This window comes from Alosa sapidissima, chromosome 7, assembly GCF_018492685.1.
Source record: "Alosa sapidissima isolate fAloSap1 chromosome 7, fAloSap1.pri, whole genome shotgun sequence".
Lineage (NCBI taxonomy): Eukaryota > Metazoa > Chordata > Actinopteri > Clupeiformes > Clupeidae > Alosa > Alosa sapidissima.
Window position 1 is genome coordinate 7,693,181 of NC_055963.1, and position 18,968 is coordinate 7,712,148.

The 18,968-nt window shown below is 40.7% G+C and overlaps 2 protein-coding genes across 2 annotated transcripts; both read left to right on the top strand.

Annotated features, from left to right (window-relative positions):
• Positions 1 to 5,579: 5,579 nt before the first annotated feature.
• LOC121713259 (mitotic spindle assembly checkpoint protein MAD1-like) lies at positions 5,580 to 11,651 on the top strand. Its single transcript, XM_042097769.1, has 5 exons — positions 5,580 to 5,876; positions 5,988 to 6,080; positions 10,040 to 10,219; positions 10,463 to 10,530; positions 11,612 to 11,651. The coding sequence occupies exons 1-5, from the start codon at positions 5,772 to 5,774 to the stop codon at positions 11,649 to 11,651; spliced, it is 486 nt and encodes a 161-aa protein (XP_041953703.1). The 5' UTR covers positions 5,580 to 5,771.
• A 46-nt stretch (positions 11,652 to 11,697) lies between these two features.
• LOC121713364 (gastrula zinc finger protein XlCGF7.1-like) lies at positions 11,698 to 17,362 on the top strand. The gene is made up of 5 exons (XM_042097922.1): positions 11,698 to 11,709; positions 11,992 to 12,175; positions 13,489 to 13,559; positions 15,787 to 15,958; positions 16,478 to 17,362. The coding sequence occupies exons 4-5, from the start codon at positions 15,805 to 15,807 to the stop codon at positions 17,227 to 17,229; spliced, it is 906 nt and encodes a 301-aa protein (XP_041953856.1). The 5' UTR covers positions 11,698 to 11,709; positions 11,992 to 12,175; positions 13,489 to 13,559; positions 15,787 to 15,804; the 3' UTR covers positions 17,230 to 17,362.
• Positions 17,363 to 18,968: the final 1,606 nt, after the last annotated feature.

Sequence of the window (18,968 nt, forward strand, 5' to 3'; positions counted from 1 at the left end):
CACTTGGTGGAGGCACTTTAATCTAATGCATGCCGCTTTAGTTGTTAGCAACCTGGTTCATGTCCTGTCAGCCTACCAAGAAAACAATGTTTCAGAACTCAATATCTATTCTTTTCTAAATGTACTTGTAATTAGGACATCATGTCACCTTCACATCAAATATAGCCTACATATGTTTAAGCATCTCAATATCAAAGTTCAGTTGGCTATTGGCATAGGCCATGTGTTGGCCCATATGTGAGTTGGTGTAAGAGGGGTAATACATGTTTCCATGCATTTAATGTTAAATCCAGCATAAATGGGTCAAGATGTTTAGTAGTATTAAAGTAGTTTTGAGCATGACTAATATGCATGTACAACGAAATAGCATAGCGATAGCCTTGGGTAAATCAAACTAAATGGCTACTTTAAGCCACTGAAAAGCCTCAAAAGACTATTACACGTCTGTGCTACTGTGAGGGAGGTCCCTGCAAACAAAAGTATTTTTAACTTCATAGGTGTATGAAGAAGTATTAAAAAGGACTGCATAATAAATTCACTGCATAATAAATTCTTCTTTGGATTGCCTTCATTTTGCTTGCATCTTCCGTACAAGTCGACAAGCTACTGTCAATGGAAAGAAAAGGAGGTTGGAAATCGACTTTTATGGTATGGCAAGCCGATTGAGCATTTATTCTGATATCTTGATATCAGGCATAATTGTCATGTACATGTAAGCCATTTTTGCCAACTAGTTAACTATGAGCCATGTTTGTATGAACGAGTTAACTAGTGAGGGCCAAAATATGCACACTAGTTAACTAGTGGGAGCCAAAAGGCTCACTAGTTAACTAGTAAACACATTTTAGCTTCACTAGTTAACTAGTGAGAGCCAGAAATGTCTACTAGTTAACTAGTAAAGGCCAAAATGCATACCAGTCAGCTAGTTGACGGCTTTTGGGTCTCACTAGTTAACTAGTGACAGCCAAAAATGTGCACATGTTTACTAGTGAAGGCAAAACACCTCACTAGTTAACTAGTTGCAGTAGGTCAATGTCACTAGTTAACTAGTGAACCATAAATGGCTTACTAGCTAGCTAGGTGATGGCAGTAGGCTCACTAGTTAACTAGTTGATGCATCATTTGTCCAAACTAGTTAACTAGTGAGGTCATAAATGTATACTAGTAAACTAGTTCAAGACAAAATTCACACTAGTCAACTAGTGGCACAGAATTCAAATTAGGAGGCGGAGAATTCTGGAAATTGAGGCTTTCTATTGGCTCCCTATGTCCAAATAGAACATGACAACCAATCACAGTGCAGAATTTCACAAAATCCCACCCACAACATTTGCATGTGGCACACAAGTTAACATGCTGGCCAAAGGTACTCTAGCTAGTAAACTAGTGGCTTCAGTGTGACACTTACATGTAAACTAGTGAAGGCAGAACTGTTCACTAGTTAACTAGTGAAGACACAGATGTCCACTAGTTAACTAGTGAGGTCTAAAAAGTGTCACTAGTTTACTAGTGTGCACCAAAACACCCACTAGTGCACTAGTGATGGCAATTTCCAATCGACTAGTTATCTAGTGAGGTGCAAAAAGTGTCACTAGTTTACTAGTGTGCCCCAAAATGCCCACTAGTTAACTAGTGAAGGCCATTTCAGCCCCACTAGTTAACTAGTGAGATGCCAAAATGGTCACTTGTTAACATGTAAAGGCCAAAATACCGACTAGTTTACTAGTGAGGGTGTTGTGGGCCTTACTAGTTAACTAGTGGCATGCATATTTTGTTCACTAGTTAACTAGTTACACCTAAAAACACAAACAAGCTGACCGTTTTTGTCCACTAGTTAACTAGTGGAACAATTTAAGTCTCACTAGTTTGCATGTGTGGCAGTGAAGCAGCTCACTAGTTAACTAGTGCGCACAAGACACACACTAGTGGCTGTTTTTGGAGCTATCTAGTTCACTAGTAATGCAAAAGGTACTCTTACTAGTTAACTAGTGACACATTGGCCTTCACTAGTTAACTAGTTGACATGTTTGGCCTTACTAGTTTACTAGAAATGAAACAGGACATGATTACTAGTTAACTAGTGACCATATCTGCATTATTAATGCCTTCCACTAGCTTATAGAGGGCATTTTGAGCCTTACATGTTAGCTAGTGAGGACAAAACTCTGTCCATAATGAACTAGCAGGAGAAAAATGCCCCTCACACTAGTAAACTAGTGGAATTTGAATAAATACACAAACGGCTGGCATTTTGTGCAACTAGTTAACTAGTGGGACGTAACATTGGCCACTAGTTAACTAGTGCGCAATGTTGCACTTGCATGCAAATGAAGAAGGCGGAACAAGGATTTTGATTGGTCCATTTAGGACTCAGAAACCTACAAAACATGGCTGACTTTGTCCAGGCCAGAGCCATATAAAAAGAGAGTTGCGACACTCCTCTCCAGAATAAGTCCCGCCTCCTAACTTCCGTATCCATCCAAATTCTGGGTGTGGATTGTCTATGGGAAATAACATGGCGTTTTGAAAGATCATACCTGTCAAACTCTGTAGGATGTTAAAATCGCTTGCCATAGAAGCAGCATGAGCCTCCCGTCATAATTGTCATGAGGACATTCCTCCCAAATGGCCCTATCACGTCTTTGAACTGACGTCATGAGGGCGTGTTTCAGCTCGTGGAAGGCAACTGCAAGATCTGTCTGCAGGCTAAGACTCCCGCGATATTTTAAGGCCATGTGACATGGTGTCACGGTGGTAAGTCCCTCCCCAGCTGACAGATGTCTGACAGAATTTCTAACCAGCAAGCATTGCGTCCATCCCAGTATGCATTGCAGTGCCGGCCCGAGCCTTTTGGGGGCCCTAAGCAGAATTTGATTTGGGGGCCCCCTCCCACAACGCAGAGTCACCTGTGCTTGGCGATAATTGACAACTTCACACTATAATGTCATATTATAAATTAATACAGTGAGGTTATGTATTAATACAGTGACTGATTATGAACTACTGACCCCCTGGACACAGATGCATAAGGACTCGGTAGGCTCATTCAGTAATCCATCCTTGCTGACATGCCAAAAATGTTTTGGGGCTCCGCTCTACACTTCTGGCCCCATGTGCTTGGTAAACCAATGTATTAGTTGTTATTTACACCAACCCTGTCACCTTTTAATCTTAGAGGGTACTAAAATCACAGATTTATTTGAAACATTCATATTCAAAGTGAAGCACTAAGGGTGGTTTACTGAAGTTGAATTGACAAATAACAAAATACAACAGCATTTGTATTTGTTGTAAACAAGTACATCCGTTTAATGACTTGTTTTTCAACAGATTTGCAGAACAAATCCGCAAATGTGCATTAAATGATCAATCTTCAACTACAAAATAAAACCAAAATAGACAAACATTAATAATCAAAAATAAAACGTCCCAAAAAATAGATACTTATTCCTACTTCGTTCCTGGCTTTCAGGTATCTGCAGCTCTGCAGTGGACGAACCTGCAATGATTAAATAAATACATAAATAAATAAAACAAAAACTATGTTAAATGTGTCATGTCATATTAACAGGCTATGTAACCATTTGCCATCAAGAAAACCTCACCTTCTGTGTCATCAGCCATGGAGGCAGACACTTGATGAGGTAGAGTTAAGTAGTGGTAGAGATGTGTAGTACTTCAACAGTGTCTCTGAAAAAAAAAAAAAATATTGCATAAGTGCATATTTGATCGAGCAGAATGAGTTTATTTTGCTATCATTACTTACACTCATCAACAAGCAATTCCACATGTAACAATTCATATTCTATTGGCAAATGAGGCATAATCAAAAGTAACGCTTAACATGGTGATCTACTGCAGCCTAAATATTAGGGTAGCACCGCTACATCACTTGCCACTATCTTAATCAAATGTAAGTTTATTTCCATCACAGAAGTCTCCCCACCCAACATGGTATATTTTCTCAAACACTACCATCTCTCTCCAAAGATCTTAGAGCAGAGCGCACGTACTGTTCCATCTTTGCCTATGAAGCTGGAACGTTACCGATGCCCAGAGTCGCGCTAGTCAGTGGGTTGGGACTGGGAGCCTGGGCTTAGCCTGCTGTTGCTATCAGACTTACCACTATGTCACATATTATAGAACAGTAATAAACTATCAACACTTTCAGGTGCGAAATCAGAAACAATCCCTCTGTGGTAAATTTGCCTTCAGCTCCGTTTTCATGTAGCTACTGTAGTGCTAATGTCCACTTCAGTCAGCTAGCTAGCTTTAATTTACAACATAAGCCCACCTATGGCTAGGGTACATGCTTGATTGAACATCCAAAACAATCCCAATATCCTTGACATCTGAAATACACGTAGATAAATATATATTAATGGGAGACATTTCTCTGTTGATGGCAGGGATTTAGCTCTGGTGATGGCTTATATTAGATCATGACAGCTAGCTAGCTACCTCAAGCACAGAACATACTGTAAATAATCATGCAAACATACCTGTATCTTGCTCGTTTTTCTCCTCCTCTGTAATTTTCTTCTTTCTGTTTTCGGCACCAGAGGGATACGTCCTTTTTTGTGACTTTTCTTAACATTACCATCTCTTCCGATTTTTGAACTTGATGCAGTGTCTGCACGAATTGTCTATGCACCCGAGGTGTCTAGTTTATGCGCGTGACTCAAAGGCTGGCAGACACAGTAGAGGTAGGCAGACATATTGATCATGAAATCAGAATTTTCTTGTTTTGAATTATTAATTGTTTCATTTATTCATTCATTGATGTCACTTGTTTATGTTATTTATTATGTAAAAAAAGAGAAAGAAACTCGATTGGGGGCCCCCTGGTGGCCAGGGGGCCCCAAGCAGCCGCTTAGTTCGCTTATGCCTCGGGCCGGCCCTGATGCATTGTGTTCAACCCAGCATGCATCACATCAGAGCCCGTCTACGGAGAGCCTGGCCACTCCGTATTAAGTCCCATTGTACCGAATTTTGGTTGCAGTTCCACCAGATTTCCACTGGGGGCGATTGCCATGAGTGCAGAATGAATGGGAGTCAATGGAGCTAGACGGCTAAATTTGTGTCTTTCACCTGATTGTCGTTGACAAATCTCAGATTTGATTGTAGTTTGTATAACTTCAACATGGGTTATAGGTCAAAAGTTGAATGAACGAGTACTTATGTCCTTTTGATTTCTTACAGTTTGGGTCATTGTTGCCCAAAACACGCTAGCATTGTGCTAATGAGCGACATCATTGACACGTTTGAAAGGCTTTTCAGAACAATTAAGTGACTTTAAAAATATAATAGTCCACCAAGTGTATTTTCTTTGCCTCCCCTTTCGAATACAATATTCAAATTACTTGAAAAAAAATTATATCCCGAGAAAAGTGGATTTTGAGGGGTACAGCTCCATAGACCTCCATGCATTCTGCACTCGTGGACGAGCGCCCTCATGTGGAACCACAAAAGGAACTGCAACCAGTTCAGAAACCGGAAGTTTTCCGAGAGTGGCAGTTCTCCCCTTATTAGACATTCTCTGATCACATCAAGTCAGATCTGCACAGATCTGCCGCAAGTCGAACCAGAGCCCGTCCTATTAGACATTCTCTGGTCGAACTCGCCTATTGAATATGTTCCGACTTTTATTTTGAAGGATTCGCGAATGGCGGCCATATTGGAATTTTCTTTACTGTCGCTATAGTGGACCTAGCCTACGTTTTTGTTGTTGTTAATTTGAGATCTGCGTAGAGCCACCAATTCATGTTGCCATGCTTGGTAACTTTGCAAGCGCGATGCAAAGATCGGATGGTCTTCTCCTCGTGCCTCCAACGCTTATTGTCTCAGACTACGGAGGTCACCCCCGTTCATCCTTGGTCAGTTTTTTTACAGGCTATGATTTGAAGGCGACATCACTCTGTGTTCCCTGGTGGTTTCTAGCCAAATGAATGATCTGTAATCAGTGCACCCGGACTCTCTCTGTGTAGATGGATGAGATCCATCAACATCTGGGTATGAGTCACAAACAAGCCTGCATCAACCTGGAAAAGGCCACTCAATTCATCACACAAGCATTTCAGGTAGACTAACATTATCTCACACACCAATGAATTTGTAGCATGACCGACTGAGACTATTTGCCATCACTGCGACTCCTTTGCTTTGTCTATCCTCCAGCTCAGTAGCATCAATGGAGAAAAGCACCTTCTACAGTAGGTATACAGAGGTGTATAATGATGGTTCCACACATCAGAACTCGTATCACAGGCCCTGCTTAAAAAGCCAGAGCTTGATGACACTGACTTAAACAATTATAGACCCATCTCAAAATTGCCCTTCTTTCTAAAATCTTGGCTTTCTACTTGACCCTGATTTTGAATTTGAGAAACAGATTAATGCTGTTGTCAAGTCATCTTTTTACCACCTTAGAATCTTAAGTAAAGCCAAAACTATGTTTTCTTTCAAAGACTTTGAGATATTGATTCATGCCTTTATTTCATCCCGCCTGGACTAGGCCCTACTGTAACTCCCTTTATTTTGGTGTCACTCAGTCCACTCTATCCCGACTTCAGATGGTGCAAAATGCAGCTGGAAGGCTGCTCACCAAGTCTAAAAAGACACAACATATTTCTCCAGTTTTGGAATCTCTGCAATGGTTACCAGTGAAATTTAGAGTAGATTACAAAATTCTTTTTGTCTTTAAAGCTTTAAATGGACAATAGGGTGCATCATCCGCCTCACTTTTTGAAAGAAAATTGAAAATCAATCTGTCCCTAGAATAATTTTGTTCCATTAACCAAATAAAACTTCCATGAGAAATTTTATTGAATTCTATTGATGTTTAGGTGGCCCACCGAGCCTCTAAAGTTTCCAACTAAAGACGTCCATAAAGCTAGGCTGTAAATATCCTTTTTTCTTAAATAACGCCAAAAATAATGGGTCTAGCCCTATAATGTCAATGGAAGTTGAATATAAATATGGACTTTTCGCATCATTTGGTGTGAGTCGTGTGTCTCTATCTTTATTACTTCCTGAGATATGGCAGTAGTGTACATTTTCGGGGAAGATGCAATAAAAAATGCCTTTGCCAGGCATTTTCAATAAACAACATGAAAGTAACTATCAATAAAAGCTTGCTGTCATGGGTTTTGCCAGTACCAGATTTGAAGGCTGGAAAACAATATATGTGGTCAGCTAATGTCTTATCGAATGAACCAAATGAGGCCTGGAGGTCATTTTTCATAGACTCCAGAAATAACAAGTCCTCCTTGTTCTTCACCAAGCTTTCAGCGTTCTCTGGCCACAGAGCAAAACTTGTCAGTTTTTCTCCATCTTCTGAAGTTTCTCCAGTGTAGATGGGCTGGTCCGTCGTTTCAGTGGGATAGCTCAGAGTGGCATTTTCATCCAAATCAATGCCATTCATGCCATTTGGGGGCAGCCGTGGCCTACTGGTTAGGGCTTTGGGCTTGTAACCGAAGGGTGCCCACATCCACGGCTGAAGTGCCCTTGAGCAAGGCACCTAACCCCTCACTGCTCCCCGAGTGCCGCTGTAGCAGGCAGCTCACTGCGTCGGGAGTAGTGTGTGCTTCACCTCACTGTGTGTTCACTGTGTGCGTAGTTTGTTTCACTAATTCACGGATTGGGATAAATGCAGAGACCAAATTTCATCCTGAACAAGGCCACTGCCAAACCAAATATTCAAGACGATTGTCTTATAGACAGAGTACATTTTGAAGACTGTGGATTGGCATTACTAATAGCCTGACGAGCCAGACCCACATTAAAATGTAGGGTCTGGGCACTCACTGTTGGCAGTGCTCAGTCCGAGGGGTGGGATAATCGGTTGTCTTTCAAATTCCCTCTGCACACAATAGGACAGTGCTGACAGCGCTACGAGTCCCATGCGTTTTCCCACCAGCGGAGCTAGTTTTGGCTAGTTCAAACTTTTGCCAACTTAAAAAAAAGCTTAACGTGTCACGCTGTTCATCAACAGCAACATCCATCTTCTTTGTTTTCAAGTAGCAGGGAATTCAAGCCAAACCGTTGCAACTCTGCCATCAATCATTCTGTTAAGCCCGCCTAACGTCTTTATACACGATTTGATTGGCCTGATAGAAGTTTAATTTTTCCAGCTCACAAGCCAACGGAGAGTTGCTAGACTAGCCCTGGCAGCAAATGTAATTCGCTGCCGCTAGGGTGTGTCTAGATTTCTAGGCTACATTAGTAATACACTCTCCACTAGAAGCCATGTTGCAAGAAAGTTCATGTAATCCTGTGTGATACAACTACTACTCTACACTAAACAAAATAGTCCCACGCATGTAGCCTATATCTGATTTGGAATTATGAGATTTTTATAACACCAAAGCAACAACAGTTAAATTAAATGATTAATGACAAGTGTTACAATACACATTAAGGTGTTTTTCATCAAATAACATATTCAAAATAGAAAAAAAAAAACGTTTTTCTGAGAAAAATCACCAAAATATGTATGACAACATAAAGAAACCCAATGTTTATCCAATGAGCTGTGTGCTTTATGCCCTTAATACAGTTATTATTCAAATAACTACTGGCTCACAAATTGATAATAGTGAAATATACCCCCATAGTCACCCATATTGCGAGGTGATTTCCTGAATTTGGCAACAATTTCGACCATTCATAACGGTTGATGGTGGGCCACCTAAATATTATTCAATTTACTTCAAAATTTACCAGGAATGTTTTTTCGCTTATTGGAACATAATAAGCAGACAGATTAATTTGCATATGTCAAGGCGGACGATGCACCCTAATGGACAAGCTCCCCAATACTGTACCTAAGTGAGCTTGTACACTTTCACTGCCCTCCCAGAACTCTGAGGTCATCAGATAAACTACTGCTCTCAGTACCTCAGAGTCGTCTAAAAAATAAAGGTGACTGTGCTTTTTCAGTAGCTGGGCCCAAGTTGTGGAACAACCTTCCTTTTCACATTAGATCTACACCAATAGGCTATATATATATATATGAACATATTATTTTACTTTTATTTTGCTGTTGTGCTTTTTTTTGTGCCTTGATTCATTTTGTCTTCTATTATCTATTTATCTATCTGTTTTTTTTTTTTTTTAGCTCTTTGGTCAACCACAGGTTGTTTTAAATTGTGCTATATAAATAAACTTGACTTGACAGGCAAAATAATTTTTATTTCTGAACCGTAGGCTACCTTCACAAGACACAATTTTCTGTTAGTTGGAAGGTAGCAGCCCTCCCACCTGCTAGTCTGCTGACACTTTTGATTGTATGTTTTGAAATCAATGACGAAGAATATTCACACTGGACAGCTTTTCTTATTGGGTCTCACTGGGTGGTAAAAGTTGGCATGACTGTCAGGTGCATTAAAGCTGTTCTATAGAGTTTATCTATAATAGCTAACCACCTTAAAGGACATGCGAACACTAACAACAGCACAGCTGGTACTGGTAAGAGCCTTCTAGGATGCCAGTTTGGTTCTTTTGGCAGATTGGTTGACGGCAGGCTGTGATAGCCTGGCCACACCCACCTGGATCTCCTTTCTGGGAGATACTAGTCTGGAACACCATAATTCACTAATGTTTCCATGGGTTCCAGAAAGGCTGCCAAATCAGCGACTATAGTTATAGTTATAGCGCTATAGTTTTGAAATCGAAAGTGGCTGTGGCAAACGGTAGTGATAGAAATGCATGGGGTTTAGTTCATAATGCCAATATGGCAGTTGTCTACACGTAGCCCATCCCTTCCGCAGCCAAAAGTCAACATGTGAATACATCGCGGCAATCATGTTGTGTGTTGTGAATACATCGGACCAATCATGTGTTGTGATCTCTCCGCTTGAGCGAGTTTGGTGTTGTAAAGCCTTGCGCGCGCGCAGTTCTGCCCGAAATAGATGCCCAATAAGTGCCCAAAGTGTGTTGCAATATGGCCGCTGAGTGGAGGGACTTGCCTAAAGGGACTTTACACTTACCCTTAAAAGTAATTTTAAACGTTACCATGTTTGCTGTTGGTATGTATCAGCATGAAGTAGGTAGAAACCAGGAGCTCAGCATGTTGATTGGCCGTCTGGAGGAGAGGGAGGCGGAGTCTGAGAAGAGCCTGACGGAGCATGTGCAGTCAAACCGACAGCTGACGCTGAAGATTGAAGAACTACAGAAACTCCTAGAGGAAAAAGACAACTCACTCACACAAGCCAATCAGGTGTGTGTGTGTGTGTGTGTGTGTGTGTGTAGAGGAAGAAAACTCACTGAGTTGCAAATTCACATTTACTCTGTAATTCCATTAGAGATTACTATGTACAGTACATGGCAAATTCGTTTTAGGTGTAGAGTGTGTGTTGTATGATTTCAGGCCCCCCCCCCCCCCCCCCTCTGTGTGTGTGTGAGTGAGTGAGAGAGATGAGCAGGATTTTAACAGACATAATGTGTGTGTGTGTTCATAAAGACTGTGGCTCTTCTGAAGAATGAACTAAGGGATGTTCAACAGTTTGAAAGCCAGCAGAGTAATCATAGGTACGCACACACACACACACACACATGAACATATGAATGTAGACTGCATGATGTTTATGGTTTTTATTTGTCCTTCTACAATGCCTTTGGCGATTGTTAACAACATTTGGGAGAGATCTTTGATGGAGCACGTTTACGGAGAGCCGGATCACTCTAGCCTGGCTAGCGCCACCACTTCTCAATGAGACGTGGTCTGGGAACCAAACGTTCATTTTCTCGTATTTGAAAAAAATGCCCAGATCCGTTTATTGGGTGCCACGCATGTCTATCAAATGCGTCTGTGCATAGCTCATCATCGTCTTGCTTTCCCCCCTGTTCTGTGATTGGTTCCCTATCTCAGGCGAAAATTTGCTCCATGGTCTCCAGGCTGCCTTAGCAGCGTGAATCAAATCGCGTGCAAGGCAGCATGAGAACACCCAGGCTAGGATCACTCCCTATTAACTCCATTGTACCTGCAATCTGTTGCAGTTCCGCTAGAGGCGATCACGAATAAGTGCAAAAACAATGGGGGTCTATGGAGCTAGACGGCTAAATGTGTCTCTTTCACCAGGTTGTCGTTGAAAAATCGAAGATTTGATTGTGGTTTCTGCAAGCTCACTATGGATTATAGGTCAAAAGTTGAATGAACGAGTACTTACGTCCTTTCGATTTCTTACAGGTTGGGTCGTTGTTGCCCACAACACACTAGCTTTCTGCTAATGAATGACGTCATTGACGAATTGACGAATTTGAAAGGCTTTTTAGAACAAATAAATGACTCAAAAAATATAATACTCAGCGGTGTGTATTTTCTCTGTCCCCTCTTTCGCATGCAATATTCAAATTTCTGGGCAAAAAATTATATCCTGAGAAAAGTGGATTTGAGGGGTACAGCTCCATAGACCTCCATTAATTCTGCACTTATTCGTGAGCGCCCTCATGTGGAACCAGAAAGGAACTGCAACCAGTTCAGAAACCGGAAGTTTCCCGAGAGTGGCGGTTCTCCCCTTATTAGACATTCTCTGACTATAGTTAGAATTTCTGTCAGCAAACTTCGACCATCTTCTTTCTACCTTTAACCTCTGAACTCTGACCCTGACAGGCCAGTTCAGGAAGTAAAGGAATGGCTGCAGGGCGGGTAGAGCCATAGATATATATAGAACACTCTCTATATATATCTATGGGCAGAGCCAGCTCAAGGTAGAGACGTAGACACAGACACACTTTTATCAAAGAGTATAGAATACTCTTTGCTTTTATGGAGAGAAATTCAGTCATCTCATCAAGTCTGACACACATACACAAACACACACACACACACACACAGCCTACATACACAGACATCTGACATGTGTTTTCCAGCAAATGAAGACTCCGAGCTCGCCTCTCCAGTCAGACCAGCTGAGACCAGCTGAGGAGACACTGTTCTGGTCAGAACCGCCAATCTCTACTAACATCCAGAGTTCGCTGGTCTCTTCTCAGGAGCCGAGTCCACTGCTGTCATCCGATGAAGAAAATCCACTGGTCCCGTCTAATGCTAAAAGTCAGCTAGTCTTGTTTGATGGTCAGCCCTCTCAGTTGCTGGTCTGGACCGACTGTCAGGATCCAGTCTCTGGGATTAAAGAGGAAGAGGGCAGTGATAGAGATGAAGATTACAGACAATCTGGTAAGGAGTTGTAGGACACATACACACACACACACACACACACACCTCTTCTCCCTTTTTGTTCTGTTGATTATGTACCTCATTGTCCTTTCTTATTATTATTATTATTATTATTATTTATTTAAAGAGGAATGCCTCTTCAGATGTGACATCTCATTTTCGAGAGGGTCCTCGATAGGACTGGACAAAGACAAAGGTACAAGGACAAGATACTACAGTACAGTACAATACAACACACACATTCACTCACACACAGCCCCCTTCCCCCACCCCCAACCCAACAGCTCCCATTCCCTAATAATACATATATATATACACATATATACAACAAGCATACATCTACATATCCACATATATACATACAGAGACACATATATGCATGCGCACAGTACATACATACACATATACGAAAATATAGACACGTACGCTCACATATCTATAACAGAGCATATTGACAGATCAAAGACACACAAAAAAGCATTAATGAAAACAATTACAACGGTTACTTGCTTTCAGATATGTGAACAAAGATGTCTTGAAGCGACTCAAAGATGTAATTTATCTTAAGGCCCCAGGCAGGCTATTCCAGTCAAAGGGAGCCTTGTATTTAAATGAACGCCTGCCGCTTTCTTTGGAGATATGTGGTACTGTAAATGATAGATATTCGGTGTGCCTCAAACTATAGTTTGTTTGGTAAGGTATTAAATGTTGTTGCAGGTAGAGTGGATAACTAAGATGTATGCACTTAAAAATAAGCTGGAACCAATGAAACTGTCTCCTGGCGTTGGGTGACAGAATATTCAGTGAATCATACAGGATACAGTGATGCGTCCTGTATGAACATTTCAACACAAATCTGCAAATGCTATTAAAGACAACAGTAAAAGGCTTAAGACAAGTCTCAGTGGAGTTCTGATATACTACATCAGCATAGTCTATAATTGGAAATAATAATTGCTTTACAATTCTCAACCTGATCTGCTGTGTAAAAATTTTTTTGAAATGATACAGCATCCTTATATTACAATTCAGCTTTCTTATAGTATGATTGATGTGGGTTTTATAGGAGAGTTGAGAATCAAGCCAAAAGCCCAAGTATTTAAATTCATCAACTCTGCCAAGAGCGGTGCCATCTAAAAAGTTAATTGACAAGTTTGTTTGTTTAACAGTAGATCTTGTTGTGAAAAGCATACAGTATGATTTCTTTTTATTCAACAGGAGGTCATTACATTGGAATTTCTCTCTCACAGAAGGACTTTGTAGTTGAAAGTGGCATATATATGTAATACAATTCTTCTTTTCTCGTCCTACAGTAGAGGGAACTGATCCTAGAACAGAACAGACCATTTCTTCAGCTGCAGACATTAAACCTGAACTGCTGCAGGTACCGAGTTTGGATTGCAGGTCATGGTATTTGTGGTGTACAGTATGGTAATTAAAGGTGTTATATAGAGTTTTATTTTAATTTAAAACATACAAAAAATGACCTTGGGTTGGAAAAGAATGTGAAGAATCAACCGTCTTGGGGGCGCTGTGGCGCAGCAGGCTGCAGCGCCCGTACCATATACGGGTCCGAGTGCCCACGGGGACCCAGGTTCGAATCCGACCTGCGGTCATTTCCCGATCCCACCCCATCTCACTCCCGTTTGCTTCCTGTCACTTTCCACTGTCCTGTCCAAATAAAGGCAAAAAGCCCCCAAAAAAATATACTTAAGAATCAACTGGCACAACTGGCTACAGCGCCTGTATTCGGGTCCAAGTGCCCATGTAGTCTGAGCGAATTTAGGGTTGAAGGTGGCAGTAAATAGAGCGAAAGCATATTTGGGTGAGAAATGTCAAAACCTATGTTAGATCACATCCTGAGGGTATATGCTTTCAGGAAATATATATTTAGGTGGTTGAATCAGTTTCCCTAAATGGTACAGCCCTAAAAGGTATCATCCATATACTCTATTTAGCAATATACACTATATTATGCATGGGTAGCATACTAATGACGAGAGTGGGACATGTCTCATGTCATAGTAGATCACCTCCTGAGGGTATAAGCTTTCAGAATATATATGGTTTATATGGTTGAATTAGTTTTTCCTTCATGGTACAGACCAAAATATATTAGGTGTACACTTTTTTCACCTAGATCCATAAAATCCCATTAATTTCAATTGGGAATTTACTTACCGTAATAGGCTGTAGAAATCTTCGGCTGTGAGTCCATCGCACATTGTTGTCATGTGGGGGCATAGACAAACAAAATGAAACACGTTTGGTTTTTTGTTCATAAAGGACATTTGTAGGAGTTATAAAGTGTCACAATTACAATCAGCATCTATTACATCAATAAACACCTCCAACAACAACATTGCACTTCAGTAAGATAAGGTTATTCACTAATGAATTTGGATTCAACGGCCCCTATTTTCCAACCTGGCGTATGGCGGAAAAATAACTAGAATAAAGATATTACGAAGTACATCTCACAGTGATTAGTTATTCACTATCATTTGCAAATAGGTAATGACGGATAAAAGTGATTAGGCGAGGCGAGAGATGTATAGGATAGGTTATAGAGATATAAGCAGCAACTCCTCTGCAGGATAAATGTCCTTAGGTTTTTTATTCAGTCATTCGAACATTATTGGGGTAAGTGTTGCTTTCTTTCTAGCTATGTTTTCGATGGTAACCTATTTCCAGTCAATAGGGAAAGCAACTGTGTATATAACTGTTTTGTCGTTGACTATGAGACCACGGTGAAGTTAGTTTCACTTTGCCAATGAGTTCAAATAATAGACGAGTGCAAATGCATGTGGGCTATACTCTGCTATAGGTTTTAGTAAAGCATTTAGTAGAATAACTGCGAAATATGTTCAAACTATTCGCCAGTGACCATGTGTTTTAGACTGTCATGATAGGGCCCAATGTGTTCATTGAGCCCTTATAGTAAGTAAGTTGTTTGATATGGATCTTTCCACTGGCATGGGAGATATTGGATAATATCCAGAACAACAAATAGGCTTGGTGCCAAGAATGACCGATAAGGACTTGAAGCCTGGAGTGACTGGTCAGCAAGGTTAGAGGTCAGAAGAAGTAATTAGCATGAAGCCTCAGCTACCTATGTCTACACTAATTTGGTGAAGAAGACATAGGAGATGTCTTCTATTCTGAGTTCACACAAACAAGTGACGATTCTTTACAGGGGTATAAGAGCCATGTACAAAATGTAAGAATCAGCTTACTTCATGAACTAATGCTCACAACACAGTCTGGATTGCACTAAAGCTACACATCTTAAAGTATTCTTTCACTTTGTCTAAATTATTCTAGTTTTAATCAGTGGATTGGAATTTGACACGACACGCTCAAGACAACTAGAATCCTACAGAATTCCACTTGGCTTTTTTAAACTCAGTCCATGTCATCAGACATGCTAACTGCAAACTGTTATTGAGGTCAATTAAGGTCAGACAAGTTAAAGCTAATAAAACAGTTAAACCATCATCAGATATAAAAATAGTAGAAAAATAATGCATTTAATTTAAGGAATATTAAAAACTGGTCATTTAACACTGATGTTTGCCTTTTGTATTTGTCATTTCACACTTGAACTTTAGGTACAAGAGAAGTCAAACATGGCTCCAGTCCTGTGTTCCAAAACAGATCTGTCCCCTTCAGACCAACAAGCTCTGGTCCAGTTAAGGACTGTGTCCGTGGTGCTGGTGGACTGTTGTAGAACACTGGGCCAGCAAAAGACAGACGACAGCAACAGAAAGCAGCCCAACACTCGTAAGATCTCTCTCTCTCCCCCTTCTCCCTCCCTTCACTCACTCTGACATGAGATTATATACAAAACTGACAAGAAATTATACACAAAAGTGATATTTGAGCACATGTCATTATAAAAGTAAATAAATCAAAGGGCCACACAACACAACGTTCCATACTGGATTTGGCTTGCAGGGTAGCATTTGAGACCCCTGGTCTAAATAACTAGCTGGTAAAACCAGATTTATTCTCTTCATGAAGAGAGTCTGGCCTCTCATATTTGCGTATCGTTTTCAACTCTAGCATCGTAATGGCCGTAGTCTTTACGTCAACTTTGAAATCATTGGTCATTCTTATGGCCATGCTTGATATTCAGAGCATGTTGAATGGTATTGTCATGTTGTCATCCCATGTAATCCCATGAATACCGTATGTTTTAATTCCATATCGCCCACCCCTACTCATATAACATGATGTAATAAAACTGTACATGTTTTATGTGCTATACATAGGTGTGTGTGTGTGTGTGTGTTTTGGCAGAAGCATCATCTCTCTCATCCTCGGAGACCCCAGCATTCCCCTCCATGTCACATACAGAGACAGAGAAATCCAAAAAACACTCCTGTTCTGTGTGTGGTAGAAACTTCCACTTCCGGTCTCAGCTCAGGAAACATCATTATGTCCACACAGGTAGGAGGCCACACTCCTGCTCCTTGTGTGGTATGGAATTCACTTCACTTCAAGATCTCAAAAGGCATAAGCGGATTCACTCAAGAGAAAGGCCTTACTCATGCCCCCAGTGTGGCAAGAGTTTTCTGCGACGAGTCCATCTGAAAGTCCATCAGCACATTCACACAGGAGAGAGGCCATTCCTGTGCACTGACTGTGGTAAGAAGTTTACCTATGAAGGAGATCTCAGAAAACACCAGCGCATTCACACAGGAACAAAGCCATTCCAGTGCACTGATTGTAGTCAGAGGTTTACTTACAACGGAGATCTCAAAAGGCATCAGCAGATTCACACAGGGGAGAGGCCGTACCACTGCGATCAGTGTGGCAAGAGCTTCACTCGAGGGGACAGTCTTAAAATACACCAGCGCATTCACACAGGAGAGAGGCCATTCCTGTGCACTGACTGTGGTAAGAAGTTTATCTGTGAAGGAAATCTCAAAAGGCACCAACGCATTCACACAGCAGAGAGGCCACATTTTTGCACTCAGTGTGGCCAGAGTTATTCTTCTCTTCATTGTCTAAAAAAACACCAGAATAAACATTTCGGACAGAATATGTAGACTTGCCGTGAGATATACTATTTCAAGTTCTGTGTTCCAGTTTTTCAACAGTTATGTTTCTCCATGTGTGTAGTCTGATGTTTCTATTAAAAGGTTCGATTCCCGGCCCGTGGTCCTTTCCGGATCCTATCCTGACTCTCTCTCCCATTCACTTCCTGACATTCTCCACTGTCCTATCCGCATTAAAGGCATAAAAAAGCCCCAAAAAATACATAAATACAAAAAAAAGTGTATGAATGTATTCAAAGCTATTGCGTATTTCATGCCAATACATTATTTCTCTGTAGGTGTGGTTGCATGTATGAATTTTGTGGAGAGTTTTGCACATGGTTTGTTTTGGTGAATGTGTGTCATCTATTTGTTTTATAGTATCCCAGAAATTCTGAACCCAAATCTGAGCCTTGACATTTGGAGTCTATTCATTTAGCTTTGGGACACACATACACATGAGCAAGCTATTTATTTAGCATAGGCATTCTTTTCCCAGCCAACAGCCAGACATAATATTGACATCTGGCCTGATGAACATGGCCAAGGAGAGAGGGGGCCCCTAATTTCAGTGCTATGCAAAGTCAGTCTTTAAGCAAAGTTCTTGTAAATGAACCAATGGCATTACATTTGTATTTAGGATCTTTTTCATGGTATTACATTTGAAAATAGATATGGCTTAGTTATTAAGCAGGCTTCAGTTAGACTGGCCAGCATTTAGAGTAGCGCCCACAGTATTATTCACAGCAATCAGGATTGTACTCCATGGTTTTGGATGGTACCTTTGAATTTCTTTGTTGTTCTCTATCTGGCCCTACCCCAGCAACGTTGTGGCCTTGACCAGAGAGAGTCTACCATGGTGGAACAACATGTGCACTGGGCATGTCATGTCTATGTACAACCCCAAAACAGAAAAAGTTGGGACGTTATGTAAAATGCAAATAAAAACAGAATGTGATAATATACAAGTCTCATAAACCCATATTTAGCAGCAAAAACACACACAGACAACATATCTAATGTTGAAAATGGAAATTTGGACTATTTCATGGAAAATACAGCGAAAATAAGTATTGAACACGTCAACATTTTTTTCAGTAAGTATTCTTCCAGTGAGGCTATTCGCATGAAATTTTCACCGGACATTAGTATTAACTTAGGTAATCCACACATATAAAAATCCAAACATTAATGTCTAAAAGTAGTGTTATGAGTAAAAAAGTGGAATGGCACAGGGAAAAAGTATTGAACACGCTAAGAAAAAGCAGTACACAAACGCAAAGAATGGCAAGGAACAAACTGGAATCTATAAGTAGTTAGAGAAATTATCCCTCCTATCTGTACAAATTGATATAAGCTGGGTTAGTACATACTGGTGGGCTATAAAAAGGTTTTTTGTTAGCAAGGTGTCACACAAGAAACATTTCATGGTGGGTAAAAGCAAAGAGCCCTCCCAAGATCTTTGCAACCTTACTGTTGCAAATCATATTAATGGAACTGGTTACAGATGCACTTCAAAACTTCAGAATCATCCAGCAAGCAGTATTGGAGCCATTATTTGCAAGTGGAAGGAACATCACTACATCATCAACTGGCCATGCACAGGATCTCCTTGCAAGATTTCTGACCAGGAAGTCAGAAGGATAGTCAGAAGAGTAGCCTAAGAGCCAAGGACCACTCTGAGAAAGCTCCAGAAAGATTTGGAGGCAGCAGGTACAATTGTTACAGAGAAAATCATAGGTAATGCACTC